The following is a 24,434-nucleotide window of genomic DNA, read 5'->3' as shown; positions in this document are numbered from 1 at the left end:
AAAGGATTACAGGCAGAAGGAAGGACAAGTGCAAAGGACCTGAGGCTGTGGTGCATTTGAAAAAACAGCAAGGACAGGGTACAGCTCGAGCAGCTTGAGTAAAGGAAAAGAGTAGTAAGATGTGAGGGAGACACTCATCTACATGCACAACCTCCATTTACTGTGTTCCAAGTTCTCTCCAAGTTAGAATATACACAGAATTTCTACTATATGCTCTAAAATTTCTTGAATTCCCAAACGTTGGGTGTTATCTCAATACAGTGATCAATAACATCATTTCCTAAGACTCAAAACTAAAATAAACACTCACCACTAGATACTGAATAGCCTGGGTCAGATTTTCAATTTTGTCCAAAGAGAATTTGTTAATTGAGACCAACCTTTGTGGCTAGTTTCCTAAGTCTCAACACACAGACACACACAAAAACACTCTGCAACAAAAAGAGAATGGGCAATTATACTCAGGTGTTGTTTGTATCATTTCAATGTACATTTCATCAAATGATTAGAAGACAGAAAGAATGTTAGAGAAGTATGCTAAGACTCTGCAGTTAAAATTCCATACACTAAGTGGTAATATTAAACAACCCACATACATTATCTAGAAGACAGCTTCCTAGTTTTATCCCTCTGTTCACTCCACAGAAGTTACGGCATTTAGGCTGGCAACCCCACTCATTACCTTGGTTAAATTTCCCCATGGAAAATATAAACTAACTCTTGGATTAGATTTTTAAAGGATGTTCACATTAGAACTCCCTAAAAATAACAGATATTGAATATGACATACCTCTCCCTCTCAACAAAACCATATCTGGTGATCTTGCCCCCTTCCTGGAATATTTTCCTCTTGTCCTTCATCGACATCAATTATTTGCAAAGGAAGGGGTTCTCCAGGAGTATGCATCAGAAGGGTGAAGGATTTTGCAAGTCACCTTCCAAATGACTACTACCTTAAGCCTAAGTCACATTTTTTTTTTCAAAACCAAATGATAATTTTATTATAGATGCAACTAAAATACCTAGAATATATAATTCATATCAAACTATAAAGTTCAATAGAACTTCCAGGGACGTAAAAAAGACTAAGGAATCTTTTAAGTTTAGGTGATTAAAATTAATGAGAGGAAACGTTCATTTCTTTATTCACTACAAAGAGTTATTGGACTAAGTTGCAATTCTGAAGTATGTTGGGGCTAACAGGAAGGGAAAGTCGAGAACCACTAATCCAAATCCTTTAGGTCCAGCTAAAATCCCACTTCCTCTACAGGGCTTTTCAAGCCCACCTCAGGTTCAAAGGACGAGTTAATTTGTAAAAATAAGAAGCTTCTATTAGCTTTTTACCTTTCTCCCCCCTCTCCCCCAGTTATGATTAACTTTTCCTTAAGAGTAAGAAGAGTGTGTTTTGTCCAAGAAAAAGGACTTGGATTCCAATATACCATCATAAGAAGAAAATTCTGTTGTGTATAAGGTAAATTTCCATTATAAGGAATATCTGTTTCCACAGAGAAATTTTAAATTTTCTCCTGACAAAGAAGAGGTAGAAAAAATGTACATCATCTCAGCGCTCGGTCTCTAATAAGTGTAAAACTAATTTTCTTGCTATTTTCAAATCTGAATTATCCAGAGCCAGCTAGAATCTAAACTCTAAGCCTATCCATTAGAGTCATGAATTTATTTACTTTAGCTAAGAACAACTGTGTAACATTAGATCCCTCCTGGTATAAAACTACATACTTTCCCTGGTGTTTACTATATAAAGTCATTTTTCTTAGGACTATAATCTGGCTCACAAACAGATCACATAATTTTACATCTCTCAAGGATCCTCAATGACACTTTTCAGATGAGGAGAAAGGTTCAGAGAGGTCAAATTACTTGTCTAAAGTCACACAGCCAGCCACAGTTTACTTAATTTCAATGATGAACTCCTTTGGGATAAATTTTATTGAATGAAAAGGAAAGCTATGAAATGTTTATTATACATGTTACCTTTGGATTTTAGACACTGCTGGCTTTAACATGGATTCTTCTCAAACACTAAATTTCTAATAAAGGCACACAAAGTAATCTGCTTCTTACAAAACTTCTGATGGAAACAGGTTGAAATTTAATGGCAATTTCCTGTGCTACCACAAGGCAAATTCAATTTGCATTGTTTTCTTTTTTTAAAAAAATTTATTTATTTATTTTTGGCTGCGTTGGGTCTTCGTTGCTGCACCCGGGCTTTCTCTAGCTGCAGCAAGCGGGGGCTATTCTTCGTTGCAGTGCGCGGCTTCTTATTATGGTGGCTTCTCTTTGTTGCGGAGCACGGGCTCTAGGCACGCGGGCTTCGGTAGTTGTGGCTCACCGGCTCTAGAGCACAGGCTCAGTAGCTGTGGTGCACAGGCTTAGCTGCTCCGCGGCATGTGGGATCTTCCCGGACCGGGGCACGAACCCGTGTCCCCTGCAACGGCAGGCGGACTCTCAACCACTGCGCCACCAGGGAAGCCCCCTGCACTGTTTTCTTATTCAACATGTTTTGCAGTAGGACTGTTACAGGTCCATATATATATAGCAGAGGTTAGTCGTAACTAACCCAAAGGTATCCAAAAGAGCAAATTCTTCTAATTTTCTCATGTAAGCCAAAATGATTAAGAACAAATCAGAATATTTTATTAAGTATTACATGCCACTTCTACATACAGATATAACAAGTAAAATGTCTTCTTGCCTTTATACACCATTCCCAAAATGTGCTTTCATTATAGTATGGTTAACTTACTCCAAAGAGGTCCATCTAAAAATTTCTTAAAGGGTTGGTAACTCTATACTACAAACTTATGTGTTACATGCAAAAGTTATCTTCAGGGCTTCCCTGGTGGCGCAGTGGTTGACAGTCCGCCTGCCGATGCAGGGGACACAGGTTCGTGCCCCAATCCGGGAAGATCCCACATGCCACGGAGCGGCTGGGCCTGTGAGCCATGGCCGCTGAGCCTGCACGTCTGGAGCCTGTGCTCCGCGACGGGAGAGGCCACAACAGTGAGAGGCCCGCCTACCGAAAAAAAAAAAAAAAGTTATCTTCAATCTGTGAATAACATGTATGGTTGGGAGAAAGTATCAAGCCCAGAAGAATATCATCTTCCAACCATTAACGTTTAAGTAAACTATTGGCAATGGTTTTCACTGAAGAATAATGAGGCTGAAATTCAATTCTACATTTTGATCTTTTAACACATTTGACTTAGACTATTATTTAACAAAGTGTATGTACATGGTAAATAATTTTTAGAAAGCAAGTCTCCCAGGCTTACCTGGTGGCGCAGTGGTTAAGAATCTGCCTGCCAATGCAGGGGACACGGGTTTGAGCCCTGCTCCGGTAAGATCCCACGTGCCGCGGAGCAACTAAGCCCGTGCGCTACAACTTCTGAGCCTGTGCTCTAGAGCCCGCGAGCCGCAACTACTGAAGCCCGCGTGCCTAGAGCCCATGCTCCACCACAAACAGAAGCCGCCGCAATGAGAAGCCTGCACACTGCAATGAAGAGTAGGCCCCCACTCGCTGCAGCTAGAGAAAGCCCTGGTGCAGCAACGAAGACCCAATGCAGCCAAAAATAAATAAATAAAGTAAATAAATTTATTAAAAAAGATCTATAACACTAAAAATGGGGATATCAATTTATTTTTAAAAAAAAGTTAGTCTCCCTCCCACCCCCAACCCAAGTCTCCCAGGTCCAATCTTCTCAGAGGCAATCAACTGCTACCTATCCAAAGATAGCCTACGTGTATGAAAAAAAAGGTGTGTGTGTATATGTGCATATTTCAAAGTGTAGTTTTAAAGTACAGTCACTTCTTTGCAACAATACTTACAGAATGACAGAATAATAAAAACACCATAATCTTAAATTCTTATATTAATATAGTGCTTCATAGTTTTCAAAGTGCTTTCAAGTATATCAGCTCATTGATCTTCAAAACTAACAGCCCTTGGTAAACATATTCCAACTTCAAAGAATCTAATTGAGTCATTTAATATAGCCATCTCTTTCAGGAAAATGATACTCAAGTCAACACCAAATGAAAGTTGTGTACTTAAAAAACAAAAAAGCAACACACTCCAAGGAGATTTTACTGTCTTCTCTTGGTAGCATATTCCAGTGTCTCAAATCTACAGTCAATAACTTACTGTTATTGACTATTATTTTTAAATAATAAACTGGCATCAACATCATGAAAACATTTCAGAATTACAATACACATATTTTTAAATTAGTTTCTCTATTTCAGCCTATTATTGCCAATATAATTGAATAGGAAAGCCATTCTCTATTCCTTATCTGTTCCCACCACATCCACAATATATGGAACTGATTTTACTAGGGTCTCATTTCATGTAACAGAAGAGCAGCATCCATCAGTCTTCCTATTTTGGTTATGTAATGCATCAGAATGACCTTATAACGTTGATGACATTACTACCTGACTTAAGCTTCCTAAAAGTGGGTTAATGATTAACATGAAGATGTAACATTTAACTGATAGCAAAATATAAATATAAAACATTATATTTACAAGTATGAAACGAGTTGATGTCTGAAGTAACTTATAGAAAATTAAATTTTAAAAGCATGAAAAAGAAAAAAAAAAGCATGAAAGAAATGTATACATTTCCATTATTTAAAAGCACCCATCTGGTACTGACTCCCTGGCCTATGTATTTGAGTTGTTTAATTACATAAAATACTACTTCACTGTACCCATATAGTATTTATCATTAAAAGGGTTTGAAATATTTTCTTTTTAATTGTGGTAAAAATACATAAAATTTTAGCCATCAAAATACTTTTTAAAGACCCCAATTAATGTACTTAAAATGGAAATGAGAGATCCCTATTCCTTTTACTAATAAGAGTACATTCATTGAAAGATTAAGTCAATCATGTATATTATCACAGGTCATAAACCCAAAAGAAATCAGGTGGAAATTCAAAGGAGACTACGTTTGAAAATTTAATAGTTTTAAGAATTCAGATTATGATCAACACTTCTCTAAATCTTAAGTCTCTTAAGCTGGTACCAAACTGACACCAAATAATAGGACACTATCAAATGTAGGAAGGGCAAGAGTAACCTTTTTAGACAAAAATATTTTCAAGTGCTCTACAAGTCTGAATGAAATTATTTCAGTAAGTCAATAGGTGAATTGGGGGACAAAAGTCCCACAACTCCTATTTCTCGGCCATTAATCTCTTCACAGGCCAACCCAGAATACACTGGTATGGTTTTTATATTCTATGTTTTTCACCAAATGAAAAATTTTAATATAGCCAAAGAAAGCTCTCCAACTGAGTAGGAAATAAATGTGATATGAATGAAAAAATAATCAAGTCATCATTGATTTGCTGTTATTTTAATTATCTTTGATATAGAAAGTAGATTCTGTGTGGCTATATCTGTCCTAAAGGAAGTAAGCCTCCTCTGAAAATGTGAAAATAAATGTGAACCCCAAACTAAGATAACTACTGAGCATCCATTCCTGGAAAATTAAAGTTCAAGCTATTACCTTAGAACAAACTGTATAGCCTTCATCTTTCATTTTAGAAAGGTCAGAAAATACATGTTCACATTTTCTTACATGTGAGTAAAGAAACAATGGAAGGCTAAACAAGAAACTGGTTACCTATGGAGGCAGGGATACGAAACCGTTGAAAAGACATGGAAGCAAGAGTTCACAGTTATGTAATTTCTTATTTTTGAACTACAGAAACGATTACTATTAAAAAATAAAAGAGTATAATATTCTTACTGAAACAATCTTAAAACTATTTTCTCAGACTCTCCTCAGCTTTTACCATACCTTCTAAAAAACTGAAATTCCAGAAAAGAAGAAAAAACCTGATTTTCTATTACCCATTTAAAAGATTTGAGGGGGTTGGCGGGGAGGGACAACAGAGCCAGAGTGAGTTAAAACAAGACTTTCTGAATTTTTAATTCATTGTATTTCATCCCTTAAACATTATTATAGAAACTCAAGAGTAAATTCTTCTCCTTAACAAAGACATTTTCTAAAAGGCAATACAGTTTATAAAGTTTCATGTAAGTACATGCAGTTAAGCTTCAACTACATTTAATATGGCTTTATTAAATCAACTATCTTACTCAAATTGATGTTTCTCTGGCCAAAGAAAACAACTTTGTGGAAAACACTTACCAAGTTTGACTGATATATTCAAACCCTATCAGACATTAATTTCAGCCCTATTGAAAAGGGCTGCTCCAAAGCAGTTATCTAAGTTATTTACTACACTGTTTTCTATAAGCATGGAGAAATATCATAGTCCATGAGAGTAAACTGATTAATACACCAGAAATTTAGGGAGGCAGTTGGTGTGGGGAAGCAGAATGGGTTTAGAGTTAGACCTAAGTTTAAACCTGAGTCTGCCTCTGGCTGATCTTGGGAAAATTAACTTCTCTGAACTTTTTTTTTCTTTTCTTTTCTTTTTTTTTTGGCGGTATGCGGGCCTCTCACTGTTGTGGCCTCTCCTGTTGTGGAGCACAGGCTCCGGACGCGCAAGCTCAGCAGCCATGGCTCACGGGCCCAGCCGCTCCGCGGTATGTGGGATCTTCCCGGACTGGGGCACAAACCCGTGTCCCCTGCATCGGCAGGTGGACTCTCAACCACTGCGCCACCAGGGAAGCCCCCGTTTTTTGTTTTTTTTTTTAAAGTAATTTATTTATTTATTTTATTTTTGGCTGCGTTGGGTCTTCGTTGCAGCGATCGGGGGCTACTCTTTGCTGCGGTGCATGGGCTTCTCATTGTGGTGGTTTCTCTTGTTGTGGAGCACAGGCTCTAGGTGTGCGGGCTTCAGTAGTTGTGGCATGCGGGCTCAGTAGTTGTGGCTCGCAGGCTCTAGAGCGCAGTCTCAGTAGTTGTGGCACACGGGCTTAGCTGCTCCGCAGCACGTGGCATGTTCCCCGACCAGAGCTCGAACCCATGTCCCCTGCATTGGCAAGCTGATTCTTAACCACTGTGCCACCAGGGAAGCCCCTGAACCTGTTTCTTTAATGACAAAATGAAGCTGATACCACCTAAGTTTAAGGATCATTAGGCGAATTAAATGTAATGTCCAAACTGGCAGGTTTCAGACTATTTCGGCTGGCTCATGAAGAGGACTTAGGGAAGAAAGAAAAAGCTTTCCTTAGCGACTATTGTGAAGTCACATGTGAGAAAACTATAAAGGAAGAAAATAATCTAAAATGGCAAGGAAAAGGAACTTTTCTGGGAGTCAGGTAACTGGGATCTGGTCAAAAAGAATAACTGAGCATCTCGCTTTTAAAATGAAGATTTTTACTTCATCTATTTAATTTACTTCCTCCTTTTTACTTAGTTCAGATGTCAAAATACACTAGCCTGAAGGAATCATTTGAATATTCTAGGGGAAATACCCAGTGTAAGTAAACATGACTATCAAACTTAAAGATAAAAAGCAGCTAAGGACGGCTTCCCTGGTGGCGCAGTGGTTGAGAGTCCGCCTGCCGATGCAGGGGACACGTGTTCATGCCCCGGTCCGGGAGGATCCCACATGCCGCAGAGAGGCTGGGCCCGTGAGCCATGGCCGCTGAGCCTGCGCGTCCGGAGCCTGTGTTCTGCAACGGGAGAGGCCACAGCAGCGAGAGGCCCGCGTACCGCAAAAAAAAAAAAGCAGCTAAGGAATAAAAAGAAGTTTGTTGGTGGAAAAAAAAAACATCTAAATTAGATACTGGGTTTTAAATCACTGCAAACATTTATAAATAATTTCTTTCAGAAAATTTCCAACAAAATTTAAAGATGATCACAAGAGTATTTCTTCTCATCAAAATAGGAAATTGCTTTATAAATATGAGATCATCTTAAGACAAGTCTACATTTGTGGGAGATTATCTCTTATTGACAAAAACACTTGTTCATAAAGCTGGAATCATATGAAATTGCCATTGTTCAACTGTTTTTGACCTGCAAAAAACCAATTTCACTTTAAGTGTTCCACGTGTGCCAGAAATACCATGCACTGGGGTACAACAGGGCCTCTGTTTTCAGGTAATGTGGATTTAGCCAAAAAGACAGAATAGGGGCACAGTGCATTCACTGTAGTTAAAAAAAATTTTTTTGACATAACTATTCAGTTTCTCCTCCATATTTTAGTGCCATACAGACTGAAACAATTAAGAATATTATTTTTTCAATTAATTACTGAATTTTTTTCAATTCATTACTATGCTAAGGACTCTGGATAGAAAACAAATTTCCTTCGATTTGGTCCTGACCATCCAGTTTAGGACCCAGAAACCATGTTAAAATGGAGAGGGATGTTAGAAAAAGGAATTAAAAGAGGTCAACTCTTGGAGTCTTTTTACATAATCTGTACCTTTTATTTCTTCATGTTATAGAGAAGATGTGCTCCTAATCCCCCTAAAAGTGTTCCCCCCGCCCCATAAATCACAGTCATGCATACAGTACAGAGTGAAAAGAGTGTTAAAAGTTCACAAAATTATTGGGAGAGAAATACCTAGAAAGCAGTTATTTTCTACTTAGAAACTTATCACCTAGCTCTCACTTGTTTCAAACATCCTTATGCAGAAAGGTCACTGCCCTGACAATCTACACAACTTCCGTTTTTTAGTTGTACTATATATCTGAAAATACGTGATCAGAGGATCACGTGAAGGAGAAACAAAAATGACTCTCTTTATTGTTCAGGAGAAATGTGGAAGCCTCCCAGCCCCCTCACCCCCACCCACACACCTGGAATGAGGAGAAGGGAAGCAAGGAAAATTTACTCTAATACTCCTAAAAAGTCCCTGTTAGGCTTGGAGATGCAAGAAAAAAGACAAAATTTGACATGGGGATGAAGGCAAGAGCTTTGCTCATTTTTGCTTGAATGCACACATCCTACACTGAGGTCACCTGTGAGGAACTAAAGGTTTCCCCTTAAGACAATAAGGCATTTCAGGATCTAACAATTCTGACTAACAACCAAGGAAGTGTAGAATGTCTACTGATTTACTATTTGTTTAAGCTTCTGTCTGCAGAGAATGAACTGTGACACAATTTAGCCACCAACTGCTACATTTTAAAAATAGAGCTTTTAAAAAACAGAATGGGTTTCTGAAATAAGCTCAACTCTCAGCACACCTCTTTCCACAGTAGTTTCTGCACTCACTTAAAAAGAGAGCTCAGTGACTGCGTCAACAGAGGTCCACTGCCAAGGCTGATTCATAAAATCAGCAGCCCCTCTTCTAAGAGGGCTTTGCTTGCTTGCTTTCTTTCTTTTTTTAAATTTAAGTTTGATTTTCTTAGTTTAAAAGTTTTCCCCCAAAGCTGCACACGTGAAACCTGTTTTTGAAGCACAACTCTATAAAAATTGATTCCTGAGCCTTCAGGTACTGCTTTTCACACACTCCTTAATGAAGGAATAAGCGAGTTTCTTAATACAACCACTCATGTTAACATTTTCAAGGCGGTCATGCTTATTGAACTATTTTATGGTAGTTTTCCCCAGTTTAATATTAAACTCTGTATGAAAGCACTGATTCCAAAGACCAATAAAGCTTTCTCATTTTGGTCAAAAGCTGCTACATGAATTGCTAATTAAACATGCACTTTTTACCCACTATTCTCTCCTTCACTCACACCCTCTGGAAACTGTAACTGAGAAGCAGACTACAACTTCCTGCAAATTCACAGATGATAGCTTTAGTTTTAGGGGAACAAAATCTGGGGTTTCCAGTGCAGTCAGCCTTAAACCTTTGTGTCTGTCTGAGGAAAGAACAAAAGGCGGCGCTTCCTCCCTCTGTCCCTCCTTAGCACCGGAGGAGGCAGGCTTGACAGAACAGTTCTAGCGAAAAAGGAGACCACGCCAAAGCTGGTGAGAGTTTCCCCTAAACACACACACAAAGCTACCCAAGGTACCCACCTTGGATAGCTGCCTCCTGAGGCTAAAGCGCTGAACCATGGTCACCCTGAGTAATCTTCAGACAAAGCAATCCACGAAGGGAAGGGCTTTTTAAAAAACAGCTTCTTGTAAAAGTCGGTGGCAAAACATTTTGAAGACTATCACAGAAGTCCAAAGAATGTGCCTGCGAGTCTTAGCAAACTTGGAAGTCCTTCATTGTTCTACGGGAGATACGGCAAAGCCCACGTAGGAGGGAGAGGGCGGCAGACGCGGCGGGGAGGGCGGAATCCTGGAGCTGCTGCGCCCAGTGCCCGGCCCTGCTAGCACTTCCTGTGAGTCAGCCGAGAGGGGTCCAGGCAGAAGGACCACCCCTTCCCTTTCCACCAAATCATTAGCCTAGGATGCCGCCGTGGTGCCACCTGAGACTCCGGGGACGGACCTGATTGTCTGTGTGGGAGGTGGACCGGAGCGCTGGGGTCAGAAGGCATCTGCCTCCAGGAGAAACTGGCAACCTCGACGATTCCTCCCACCCGACCCCTCCCAGTGGAGGGGGTCCGCGGCAAAGACAACAACCCCTACTCAACCTCCGCCGCAGGTAATCTTGCTGGGCGAAACCGTGTGAAAGAAGCCCTACTCCGAGAAGGAAACTCCTCCCCGCCGGCTCGGCAGCCGTCCGGCTTTGTCTAAGTAATTGGCCAAGCCTTTCCTCTTACTCACAGGGAGGGGTCCGGCCGGCCTGGGGCAGGAATGTCAGGTGCAGAGACGCCTATTCCGAGGGTGACTTCAACTTCGTGAGCAAGTTAAACAAATTGAAACTGTCTCCTGAGACGCTTTCCCTCTCTCATTAGAACAATGTAACTTAAAAAAATCTACACACAAAAGGAACAGCTCAGACTGAATTAATGCAGGTAAAAAAGGTATGAAAAAATGTCAATTGTGAGGGCAGTTCCAAAGATAAAAAAAATTTTGTTATCATTTACTAGTCTCTTCCTATCTATTTGATTCTGCTTCCAGACAGCAAATTTAAGGAAAAAGCTTCATTTTAATGAAACTGTCCACTCTATATGCTCCTCTCCAAATTTTTCATTACTTCTGAATGAATTTAATAACTGACCAAGGCAGAACTTTTTGGCATATATTAATTTTTTCCTGCTCCAGTGACTCTCAATTCTCTGTGAGGAGGACGACGTGTTAGGCTACATACAGCCTTTTTGAAGTGAACCTACTATATGCAGTTGTTGAGTACTTAACATCTTTCATCCCATTGATTTCTCAAACAACCCTGTGAAATATGTATTAATATCCAACTCAGATAAGCAAAGCAGGCACCTTCTCTCTAAAATCTCAATATTATAAGTAAACCATATAGTGTTACTAAATTTTTTCTTCAGGTGAGAAAAATGAATTCGAAAAGATAGATCTTGGGGCTTCCCTGGTGGCGCAGTGGTTAAGAATCCGCCTGCCAACGCAGGGGACATGGGTTCGAGCCCTGGTCCGCGAAGATCCCGCATGCCATGGAGCAACTAAGCCTGTGCGCCACAACTACTGAGCCTGCACTCGAGAGCCCACGAGCCAAAACTACTGAAGCCTGCGCGCCTAGAGCCTGTGCTCTGCAACAAAGAGAAGCCACCACAATGAGAAGCCCGCGCACCACATCGCAGAGTAACCCCTGCTCGCCGCAACTGGAGAAAGCCTGCGTGCAGCAACGAAGACCCAATGCAGCCAAAATTAAATAAATCAATAAATAAAATTTTAAAAAAAGATCTTTGAGCAATGGTTATTCTCACTATGCCCATATCACACACTACTGTTTCCAATTATCAACAAATATGCACAATTTTTAAAAATTCACCTGAAATATGACACATTTCACAGTACCTTCGGAAGAGGAGAAAAGAGGTACCAAATTCAAACTAATAGCAGGATGCCAAGGCTCCAAAAAATTACTCTGACCAAAACGCATATATGAAATTTTTATTCCAAAAAACTTTAAATGGAAAAGAATTGCACATATTTAACTAAACTTTGTGAAATTCCAAAGCTTACAAAAACTACTAGATGAACAGCTCTGAATGAAAGTGAAGACTCCTTCATATCTGGGTTCAGAGTATGCAATGTAACCTAACAGTTAAACTAACTGATTGAAATTTAATTCGAAGTGGAAAGTAGGTTGACAGAGAACTTGAATTCCGTGTGTTTTCTTTTTAATGGTAAGAGTACCAGTACCTCCGTTTTTCTCCTACAAAGAAAGAAACCAAGTAATCAGAAAACTTCTCCTGGGAATGCAGAAGAATTAATGAGATGCTTTCGGCTTGCATGATCTTAGTTCCCCAACCAGGGACTGAACCCACACCCTTGGCAGTGAAAGCGTGGAGTCCTAACCATTGGACTGCCAGGGAATTCCCAAGACATAGTGTCTTTAAACATAAAAATGAGGTGTTTCTGATACAAGCAGCCAGATCCCAGATCATTGCTGTAAGATTCTTTCTAACCCTACCCCCACCAACAAAAAAAAAAAAAAAAAAGGAAAGAGGAAACGGAATTAGAAAAAAATGTCAGAAGTCTACAGACTCAAGTACACATTAAATATCAATCATAACTGAACAGGGTATAAATCCTCAAAGTGCCATATACACATAAGAAGACTTAAAAGGATGGTGTCTTCATTCTAGGAGGAACCTACTCAGTTTTTGCCTATTAAAATAAAGATAAAACTGGAATTGTTTAAATGCAATAAAACCTGTTAAAAGTAATTCAAACACATGAATCCAATTCATTCCTTGATAAAGCAAAAAACTGAAAAGATCCTCAATAAATTGAGCTGTTAGGGGAAAGACTAGAATCTCTAAATTTCATTTATTTTGAGGAGTCTGGCAGCTTTCTGGATGAGAACAGCAGATCAAGATCAAAGGTTACAAAATAATAACAGGAAACGTTAAAATGCATAACCGAGAGAAAAATCAACAGCCCTGTAATCATTCCCTATTACTCCGGGATCCAAATATACAATGCCATTTTCAGTAGTCTGTGACTAAAAATCCACATCTTCTTTTTTTTCTTTTCTTTTTTAAAAGTAAATTTATTTATTTAATTGATTGATTTTTGGCTGCGTTGGGTCTTTGTTGGCTGCGTGCGGGCTTTCTCTAGTTGCAGGGAGCGGGGGCTACTCTTCGTTGCGGTGCACAGGTCTCATTGCGCTGGCTTCTCTTGTTATGGAGCACGGGCTCTGGGCACATGGGCTCCAGTAGTTGTGGCACACGGGCTCTAGAGCGCAGGCTCAGCAGCTGTGGCGCACAGGCTTAGTTGTTCTGCGGCATGAGGGATCTTCCCGGACCAGGTCTTGAACCTGTGTCCCCTGCACTGGCAGGCAGATTCCCAATCACTGCGCCACCAGGGAAGCCCCACATCTTCTTACACTCTATGCAGAAGCAGATAAGAACTGTCCATAGTGTTCTTAATACTTTTTGCATCATGTACTCTTTGTGAATCTGTTAAAACCTATGGACTCAGTCACTGGAGTGACATACAGGAAATGCATGAATGGACATACTCAGTGTTTTTGACACCATTCCAAATGGTTCATGGATTCCACTAAAGCTTGTCGACAGACGCTATATTAAGAACTCTTGGAAAAGGGAACCCTCATACACTGTTTGTGGGAATGTAAATTGGTGCAGCCACTGTGGAAAACAGTATGGAGGTTTCTCAAAAGACTAAAATAAGTAATAATAATAAATAATAGCTACTATGTAAAAAAAAAAAAAAAAAAAAAACCTAAAACAAGAACTACCATATGACCCAGCAATTCCACTCCTGGGTATATACCCAAAAAACCCCAAAAAACACTAATTGGAAAAGATATATGCACCCCAATGTTCATAGCAGCATTATCTACAATTCCCAAGATACGGAAGCAAACTAAGTGTCCATCAACAGATGAATGGATAAAGAAGATGAGGCAAATATATATATTTCATTCTTTTCTACGGCTGAGTAGTATTATATATAATGGGAAACTACTCACCCATAAAAAAAATGAAATCTTGCCATTTACAGCAACATGGATGGACGCAGTGGCTATTAATGCTAACTGAAATAATTCAGAGAAAGACAAATACTGTATGATATCACTTATATTTAGAATCTAAAAAAGTACAACAAACTAGTGAATATAACAAAAAAGAAGCAGACTCACAGATGTAGAGAACAAACTAGTGGTTGCCAGTGGGGAGAGGGAAGGGGTAGATATTTTATAATAACTATAAATGGAGTATAACCTTTAAAAATTGTGAATCACTATATTATACACCTGTGACTTATGTAATATTACTGTACATCAAGTATACTTCAATACAAAAAAAAAAAGAACCCTTGTTCCTGTCATGACTGAAAAAGAGCTGATCATCATCAATCACTAAGCCATCTTGTTTTCTGCTTTCCCCCATAGGTAACAGTTCTTAGTAAAACTGGGAAACAGAAAGAAAAAAAAAAGCCTGTTCCTTACATTTTCCTTACTGTATGTCATAAGATAATCTACCTCCAAAGCCACAAATGGTCTTTATATGGTCTTTTATTTTGTTTTAATTTTTCTTCATTACCATTATAGAAAAAAAAAGAAAATTATTTTATTCTCCTTGTTTTATCCATCATATACAACTCCACGCTGAGGATAATATTAAAACTTATTGAACTGTATGTTTTCCTGCACATGTATAAACATATTCATGTCTGTTTGTTTGACAAAACTAGGACTGTACTGTTACTACTGAAAAAAAAATTCAGAAACACCTTGGATGAAAACTTATGAAATTTAAATAATTATCCCAATTTAGCTGGTTTCTATATTCAAAACACATGCCCCTCCCTTTATACCAGCTTAATTCTTAAAATTCTCTGTAAACACATTTTAAAAATAAACTGATATTAAAGTTTTGTATTTACTATTGAACATCATGTATTACAAGTTACACTTTTACAGAGAAGGAAACTAAAGCTCAAAGAGATTTTCAAACTTGCCCCAAATCACAAAATTGGTATTAGAATTGGGACTAGAACCCCAAATACCCAAATACCCCAAATACACTGCTTTTCCCATTACATCATGCTTCCTCCTATTAGGCTAGCCCAGAAAGTTCAATCGGTTTTTTCCGTAAGATGGCTCTAGTAGCACTTGGTTGGCTCTAACTTCATTCGAAACAATTTTGTTATACTGTATTGTGACAGCTGTCATATCAGCATGCATTAAAAAAAAAAACTCATCAAAACTGGTGAATTTTTGGGTAGCCATTTTAATAATGAAGATGGAAGAAAAAAAGCAACATTTTTGGCATATTATGCTTTATTATTTCAAGAAAGGTAAAACCTCAACTGAAACACACAAAAAAAGATTTGTGCAGTGTATGGAGAAGGTGCTGTGACTGACTGAACGTGTCAAGAGTGGTTTCTGAAGTTTCATGCTGGAGATTTTCTTGCTGGACAATACTCCATGGTCAGGGAGACCAGTTGAAGTTGATAGCAATCAAATCGAGACATTAATTGAGATCAACATCATACCACAGGGGAGATAGCCGACATACTCAAAATATCCAAATCAAGTGCTGAAAATCATTTGCACCAGCTTGATTATGTAAATCGATTTGACCTCTGGGTTCCACATAAGTGAAAAAAACCTTCTTGATGGTATCTCCGCATGTGATTCTCTACTGAAACGTAATGAAAACGTTTCATTTTTAAAACAAATTGTGACAGGCAATGAAAAGTGGATATTGTACAATAATGTGGGACAGAAGAGATCGTGGGGCGAGTGAAAGGAACCACCACAAACCACACCAAAGGCCGGTCTTCAACCAAAGAAGGTGATGTTGTGTACATGGTGGGATTGGAAGGGAGTTCTCTATTATGAGCTCCTTCTGGAAAACCAAATGATTAATTCCAGCAAGTACTGCTCCCAATTAGACCAACTGAAAGCAGCACTCCACAAAAAGCATCCGGAATTAGTCAAAAGAAAACTCATAATCTTCCATCAGGGTAACGCAAGATCGCATGTTTCTTTGATGACCAGGAAAAAACTGTTATAGCTTGGCTGGGAAGTTCTGATTCATCTGTCACATTCACCAGACATTGCACCTTCGGATTTCCATTTATTTTGGTTTTTACAAAATTCTCTTAATGGAAAAAATTTCAATTCCCTGAAAGACTGTAAAAGGCACCTGGAACAGTTCTTTGCTCAAAACGATAAAAAGTTTTGGTAGGATGGAATTATGAAGTTGCCTGAAAAATGGCAGAAGGTAGTGGAACAAAATGGTAAATATGCTGTGTGATAAAGTTCTTGTGCTATAATATAGGGACAGTGGTGGCACAAAGAAGGGAAAGATGAACTTTCTGTGGGACAAGAAAAATCTTAAAGTTGGAGTCTTTAAGGCTGGATAGAAATTCTGCAAATGGACAAAAACGGGGAAGGGCATTCCAGGCAGAAGAAAAACCACAAGTTAAAGACACAGAGGCGCAAAACAAGTGATGGGCTTCCCTGGTGGTGCAGTGGTTGAGAGTCTGCCTGCCGATGCAGGGGACACGGGTTCGTGCCCCGGTCCGGGAAGATCCTATATGCCGCGGAGCGGCTTGGCCCGTGAACCATGGCCGCTGAGCCTGCGCGTCCGGAGCCTGTGCTCCGCAACGGGAGAGGCCACAACAGTGAGAGGCCCGCACACCGCAAAAAGACACAAAGGCGCAAATCAAGGGATAAGTAAAATTTAGTTTTTCCACACTAACAAGGCAACATGTTGTAAGCTTGAATATTTTTCAGAATACTTTTTCTTTGTGGAATGGGAATATAGATTATAAAAAATTCATTTATTCCTTCTTTCTAAATTGCACATGTTTTTTAACTATTTTGCTATAAACTGCCCAAATGGGTATAGCCCATCATTAACGAATAATAATGTGATAGGTTCTTTCTTTACAGAAGTTATGATTGTTTCAGTTGTTGTCTGTCTTTAAAGCAAAGAGAGAGAAAAATCTATTTTCAAAAAGTTTAGTAAATAACATCTCCAGTTTCAGGATTCCCTATGGCAATTCAGGCCCCTTGAATGATATGATCGTTCTGTCTTGCAGAAATAAATTTCTTTTGGGAATCCCACAATAGATAACAATAAGATACCATATTTTATCTACCCAAGAACAGATTAAGTAACTTGTGAAGTTATTTACAAAAGTCCAAGCCACTGTCAATATAAATAACCCTGAAAATAGTATAATTTATTAAGTAGTAAGATGTTAAAAGATATTGATGATTAAAAAAATTTGAACACCTGGGCTTCCCTGGTGGTACGGTGGTTAAGAATCCGCCTGCCAATGCAGGGGACACGGGTGTGAGCCCTGGTCTGGTAAGATCCCACGTGCTGTGGAGCAACTAAGCCTGTGCGCCACAACTACTGAGCCTGCGCTCTAGAGCCCGCGCTCTAGAGCCTGCAAGCCACAACTACTGAAGCCCACGCGCCTAGAGCCCATGCTCCGCAACAAGAGAAGCCACCGCAATGATAAGTCCATGCACCGCAACGAAGAGTAGCCTCCGCTCTCCGCACCTAGAGAAAAGCCAGCGTGAAGCAATGAAGACCTACCACAGCCAAAAATAAAATAAATTTAAAAAATTGTTTTGAACACCTACTTGTATTCAATTCCATAACTCATTGTAATGGCTGATTTAAGCAGCAGCGAACCATGTCAAATTAACATTTTTATTTTGATGAACTGGACATGGCTCTTTTAAATATGCTAGATTAAGGCTGCCTCCTTTTATTACATCAGCAATGTTTTAGGATTTGCGTTTATTTCTCCCCCAAAAAACCCATGCCATGCATCACCTGCACTGAATGCATACAAGAGGGAGAAAAGTAAAGGGAGAAGAGAGGGAGGGAGGAAGAGTTTATAATGTGCCTACTAAGTACCAAACAACCAACATGGTTATTGTTTGCTATGTTGCAAAGAACACCCAGCAAGATTATGTATTTGAAATATTTAAACACTACAAAATCAAGTTCTTAAAACGGTTTACAACGTGTTTCCTGTGCTGGTCCCTGCTTTCCCTCTCCAGACATCTCACATTACTTTCAACTTAACTCCAAATCTCAGTTTAGACTTCTGCTCCTTCAGGAAAACCTTCTCTATCAACCCTCAACGACCTCTTTCTCCACCTTACTAATTGATTCTTCCTTAATACACTGTAATTTCCTTGTCTGCATCCCCTTCATCAAAACATAAGCTCCTTAGGGGCAGGGACCCTGGCACCTACTAGGCCAAATATTTATTAAATATTTACTGAATGAATGGCTTAAAAATATAATGACTCTATAAAACTTTAAAAGTTTCTAAGATATTCTGGATTTCCCTCTCTCTCCCTCAACCATCTCCCTTACCCATAAACTCCCTGATCTCCCCACCTAAGTCTACTCGTTCTTCTATTCCACTTTGTGAAAATTAATTTTATTAACTATTTGTCAATTACTTATCTCCCACTTATTCTTTATAATTTAACATTTTCCAATAAAATGGTTCCTGTAAAAATTCAGAAAATACAGTAAAATATAAAGAAAATTTGTTAATAATCTCACCATACAGGAGTAACCACTAATTGTGTTTACATAAATTTTCTTCTGGGCCTTTTCTTTATTTTTAATTATACAAGTAATTTATAGATGCTTAATTGTTGTAACCACTGTTATCAGTTTAAACTTCCTTTAGTATGAATTTATATATTATTTACTTATAAAAGTATACAGTATTATTTGTAGGTTTGTTTTTAGTTTGGTTTGTTTTTTAACCCAACTAATATCATACCATACATATTATTTGAAACTTCCTTTGCTGTGGTCTGAATGTTTGTGTCCACCCAAAATTCTTATGTTGAAATCCTAAAACCCAGTGTGATACTATTAGGAGGTAGGGCCTTTGAGAGGTGCTACAGTCGCCATGTGGGACTAGTGCTCGTATAAAAGACACCTCAGAGCTCCCTAGTCCCTTCCAACATGTGAGGATACAAAAAGAACTCTGAGACCCAGAAAAGGGCCCTCACCCAACCACACTGGCACCCAGATCTCGAATGTCTAGCCTCTGGAACTGTGAGAAATAAATTATTGTGTTTATAAATGTCTCAGTCTGTGGTACTTGGTTATAGCAACCCAAATAAGCTAAGATATCCGTTTTTAAAAACTCAATTTACTTAGAAAATTTTGTCAGTACATATGGATCTCCACTATTTAATTGCTACACAGCAGTCCACAGTATAGACAGAACAGTTTATTTATCCATTCTCTTTTTTAATTAATTAATTAATGGCTGCATTGGGTCTTTGTTGCTGCGGGTAGGCTTTCTCTAGTTACGGTGAACAGGGGCTACTCTTCATTGCGGTGCAAGGGCTTCTCATTGCAGTGGCTTCTCTTGTTGCAGAGCACGGGCTCTAGGCACATGGGCTCAGTAGTTGCGGCACACGGACTAAGTTGCTCTGCGGCATGTGAGATCTTCCTGGACCAGGGCTCAAACCCATGTCCCCTGTATTGGCAGGTGGATTCTGAACCACTGCGCCACTGGAGAAGCCCTATCCATTTTCTTATGACCATTGAGATTATTTCCACATTTCTGCTAGTACAAACATACTGCCTATACATGCCTGCTTTGGGATGTGTGATTTTTTTTTTCCTCCAGGATAGACACTAAGATAAGATCCTACCTACTGAAGGTCCATTTTTTTGGAAGCCATTCCTGTTCAGTTCACTGTCATTTCTGCTTCTGCATAGCTCACAGTGATAGTTCTTGTACTTTTATATTTCGTATGTAGATCCTGTACTGTTAGTTTTTTATGCATTAACGTTGTCTTTCATCAAATTAAAAATGAGCACCTTGAAGGATTACATCTCATACTTTCTGTATCCCAGTTGCATAGTACCTTACACACAGTAAACGTTCAATTAAATATTTGTCAAATGCCCTGAAAACCATAAAAGAAAACATGGTCTTATCTGATAGGATTACCTTATTTCTTTATTCCAAAATAAAACATTACATAGGATATCACTGCTTTAGATTTCATCTTCTCCATTTACAGACATGAACCTCACAAAGGACAAATTACCTTACTCAAGTCCAAAATATTACATTTTTGATTCCCTTTTACCTACATGTCTTATAAAGAGAAACATTATCTGGCAGAATTTATATTTCAAAAAATGATACTAGGGAGAGTGATGTCAGCAAAATGGCAGACTAGGAAAATACAGGCCCTCCTTCCCCTACAGAGACACTGAGTTAACAACAACAGACCGACCAGAATAACCACTGCAAAAACTCTAGAGAACACTTAAGAAGCTATAGCACCTAGGCTATTGTAAATCCAACACAAGATTCCAATGAAAGGGGTAGGAAATTTTGTGATGTTTGGCATACCCATTCATGCCGCTTCCCCTGCAGAGCATAGTGTGGAGCAACCAGGAAGAAACCCCTCATGCCAGGCTCTTCCCTTGGGAACACAAACAAAACAGACAATACATCCATTTCTGGCTGGTCTGGGAACTGCCTGAGGGACTGGCTTCTGTCTTAGGTAACTCAGAGCCCTAAGAGAATAGGAACCAGAGTTGTAAGACACTGTAAACAAGATGCAAAAAGCACCTTACAGCTGCAGTTCTGCAGGCAAATCCCAGGGGGAGCTAAGATCAGAAAAGGCTTGAGAGGTCCTAGAAGGAATCCAGTATGCAAAGGCAGGGGGTAGGTGACTGTTTTTTTCAAATGTCCCCAGCAAAAAACCACAAAGCATATAAAGAAACAGGGAGGTAGGGCCCAATTAAAGGAGCAAAATTAAACTCCAGAAACCAACTCTAAAGAAACAGATCTATGAGTTGCCTGACAAAGAATTTTAAATAACTGTCATAACAGTCACTTCAATACATGGTATTGGAAAAACTGGACAGTCACATGCAAAAGAATAAAACGGGACCACTAGCACAAAAATTAACCCAAAATGGATTAAAGACTTGAATGTAAGACCTGAAACCATGAAACACCTAGAAGAAAACATAAGCAGTAAGCTCCTTGACATGAGTCTTGGCAATGATTTTTTGGATTTGACACCAAAAGCAAAGGCAACAAAAGTAAAAATAATCAAGTGGGAATACATCAAACTAATAAGCTTCTGCAAAGCAAAGGATCCCATCAACAAAATGAAAAGACAACCTACTGAATGGGAGAAAATATTTGTAAGTCATATATCTGAAAAGGGCTTAATATCCAAAATATATAAAGAACTCATACAACTTAACAACGAAAAATCAAACTGATGAATAAATGGGCAAAGGATGTAAACTGACATTTCTCCAAAGATGACAAAAGACAGCCAACAAGCATATGAAAAGTCGCTAAACATCACTAATCATCAGGGAAATGCAAATCAAAACCACAATGAGATATTGCCTCATACCTGTTAGGATGGCAACTAACAACAACAACAAAAAAAACCCAGAAAACAAGCGTTCGCAAGGACGTGGAGAAACTGGAACCCTTGCATACTGATGTAAAATACAAAACAGTGCAACTGCTGTGGAAAACTCATATGGCAGTTCCTCAAAAAATTAAAAATAGAATTACCATATGATCCAGCAATCCCACTTCTGGGTATATATGCAAAAGAATTGAAAGCAGGGTCTCGAAACACTATTTGTACACCCATGTTCATAGCAGCACTATTCACAATAGCCAAGAGGTGGAAGCAAACCAAATATCCAACAGATAAATGGATAAACAAAATGTGGTCTATACACACAAGGGAGTATTATTCAGTTTTAAAAAGGAAGGAAATCCCGTAACATGCTACAAGATGGATGAACCTTGAGGACATTATGTTAAGTGAAATAAGCCAGTCAGAAAAAGACAAATACTGTATGATTCCACTTATCTGAGGTACCTAGAGTAGTCAAATTCAAACACAAAGTAGAATTGTGGATACAGTGGCTGAGGGGAGGGGAGAAAGGAAGAGTTTTTAAATGGGTATAGATTTTCAGATTTGCAAGATTAAATGGTTTGGAGATCTATTTCACAACAAAGTGAATATATTTAACACTACTAAATTGTACAGCTAAATAGTAAATTTTGTTATGTGCTTTTACCACAAATTTTTTAAAGTTACACTAATTGTATTTCTGTCTATTTCCAAGTATGCTCTTTGATTCAGCACTTTTCTTTCCTTAAACCTCTCTCCTTTTCTTACATTTAGGCATGAAGATCAACCAACAGATGTCTTTTTCCAGAAAAATGGAATATTCTCTAAATAACAGGACATTCTCTCCAGATAGAAATGAAGATTTTTGACAATAACACATCACTGCAGGGCTTTAAAAACCTAATACCAAAAAAAAAAAAAAAGGCTTACTAACAAGAATCCAGCTTCTCCTTTCTGATTTGTTCTTTATAGTACCTTATTACTCATAATCACACAATGTTAAAAAAGAATTCTTTGAAACATCACGTCTTTAGTTCTCATCTAAATTCTATTTCTCATGCATGGCATGTTTTAAAGGACAATAATTACATTAAAAGTAACTACAACACTAAATGAAATAATTATAATTGTGGGGCTTGGCTCTCTCAGGTGGTACCCCACACAATCGTTTACAACGCCCAGAGCATGTGCTAAAATGAACATAACCACAGTCAGACACAAAGCAACAACAACTCTTCCCTCACAGACTTCAGAAACATCTCTAGCAGTGAAAAATGACAACACTCGTGAAAAGAAAAGACCCAAACACCACACATGTATGGTCAGCAAAGCAAACAACAAGAGAAGGTTGCTTAGGATTGTTATGTCTTTCTACTGAGAGGACCATTTTAGCATTATGAAAATGTCGTTCTTTACCTTTAGCAATACTTCCTGCCTTAATGTCTAACCTATCTGATATTAACATAGCTTTAACAACAGCTTTCTTTTGGTTAGTGTTTGCATGGTCTTTTTTCTGTCTTTTTACTTCCATCTTGCTATTTGTTTTAAATTTGTCCCATGTGTTCTTTATTCTTCTTTTCTATTCATCAAGTATTTTTAATATTCCATTTAATCTCTTCTATTATTTTTTATGCATTTTGTGTTATCCTTTTAGTGGTAATCCTGTAAATTATAGGGTTACAGTCTACCTTAACCACCTTCCAAACAAACCAATCCTTCCCCCAGTCCTTTTTGCTATTGTTGTTGTATATTTTGTCTCTACAATGTTTTAAATCTCACTGACAGTCATATTATCGTTTTAAAGTTCAACTTTTAACTAACCTAAGGAAATACACATAAAGGTTGTATACAGAATATACAATACTAAGTGATACTATTCCAGCTAAATTGATATTTGCTGAAATCCTCTACAGATTTGTAGCCTGGCAGCCAGGTACTCAGGTAGTGTGTGTTAGTGTCCAAATTCACAGGCATCGTGTATCTAATTGGCACTCCATGGAATTTATAGCCTCCAGCCTCAGTAGTGTGGAGCTTCTAGAACACCATAGGAACCCTGATGCAACTCTTGGACGTACAGTTATACTGAACAGGGACCTCAACTCTTCCTCTTACTTATCATTTTATCTCATCCTTTCCTCCTACTGGAATATTTCCAAAAATGCTATAGAACAAATTCCTACATTGGACAGAAAGGACTGTTAACTAAACTATTAAGATCTTTTAACTTTGTTATGTTGAATCACATAAAATTACCATTTTTATAGGCTAGAACTGCTCAACTATTGGCAGTTTCATATGGCTCAAAGTACTACTTAAGTATAAAACATAATAAAAACCACAGTTTGGTTAAACTTAATCTAGATTTCCTTCACCCAAATCAGGATTTCGAAAACTAAGCTTTAATACACAAATTCAAATTTTAAAAAGATTATTCTGTCTATGACACTCTAGGTCAATGAAAAGAGAATGAACTTTATGTTTAGCTGTCCAGTAAAAAGAATCTGAGACAGAAGATAACTACAAAATTGCTATAGGAATGCTATTTTTTAAGTGGCTACAGAAAGAAACAAATGGATCCTAGCCTTTTCTACTTTACAAGAGTGGGACCCTATATTTCAAAAGGCTCTGTATGTGCTGAAAAATAGACTAACCTGGATCACAACCAGTAGAAATGAAATTTTTGCTGATTTCTACTTTGAGGACAAAGAAGACTTTAGAGGGCAATTCTATATCAAAGTCCCTCACGTTTCTGTTGTAATAAAAGCTTCCTTAGAAAGGAATCATGGATTAAACATGAAGAACTGAACATATTTATCTTGGCTTTCTACTAAAATTGAATAACAAAAGGCATATACCCAGAGAGGCACAGCAAACTTGAAAGGAGACAACAGTAAATAAGAGATGTCAATAAAACTCTCTGGGAGGTGAAAAAACGATGGTCCGGTAATAAATGACAGCTTTTGGGTTTTCTCCAGTCAGATAAGTACTTGGCAGGGTAGTGGGTGGTGTGAGGAAACCAACAAGAAGCAAGCCTATTTATGCCAAAA

The 24,434-nt window shown here is 38.4% G+C and overlaps 1 protein-coding gene and 1 long non-coding RNA gene across 9 annotated transcripts in view; one reads left to right on the top strand and one right to left on the bottom strand.

The window, feature by feature from the left end:
• The window catches only part of TMCC1 (transmembrane and coiled-coil domain family 1), a 214,666-nt gene that overhangs the window by 93,270 nt on the left and 96,962 nt on the right, over positions 1-24,434 (bottom strand). For 2 of the 8 annotated variants that reach the window (XM_027093865.1, XM_027093861.1), the window contains exon 1: positions 9,930-10,116. The exons of 5 other annotated variants lie outside the window; for them this stretch is intronic. Coding sequence is in view for 1 of the 3 variants with exons in the window: in XM_027093864.1 (XP_026949665.1) it covers positions 9,930-9,968 (39 nt within the window). In the remaining 2 variants the exon portion in view is untranslated. Of the gene's footprint in view, positions 1-9,929; positions 10,149-24,434 lie in introns of those variants that run through there. One more of the 8 variants, XM_027093864.1, reaches the window with a different exon arrangement.
• On the top strand, positions 10,388-11,426 carry LOC113613276 (uncharacterized). Its single transcript, XR_003430147.1, has 3 exons — positions 10,388-10,503; positions 10,628-10,816; positions 11,300-11,426. It is a non-coding gene; the product is annotated as an uncharacterized LOC113613276 (long non-coding RNA).

The sequence above is a fragment of the Aethalodelphis obliquidens genome, unplaced genomic scaffold (assembly GCF_003676395.1).
Source record: "Aethalodelphis obliquidens isolate GAN/ISIS:26980383/991018 unplaced genomic scaffold, ASM367639v1 scaffold86, whole genome shotgun sequence".
Lineage (NCBI taxonomy): Eukaryota > Metazoa > Chordata > Mammalia > Artiodactyla > Delphinidae > Aethalodelphis > Aethalodelphis obliquidens.
The sequence above is the reverse complement of the archived record's forward strand: the minus strand, read 5'-3'. Positions and strand labels throughout refer to the sequence as shown.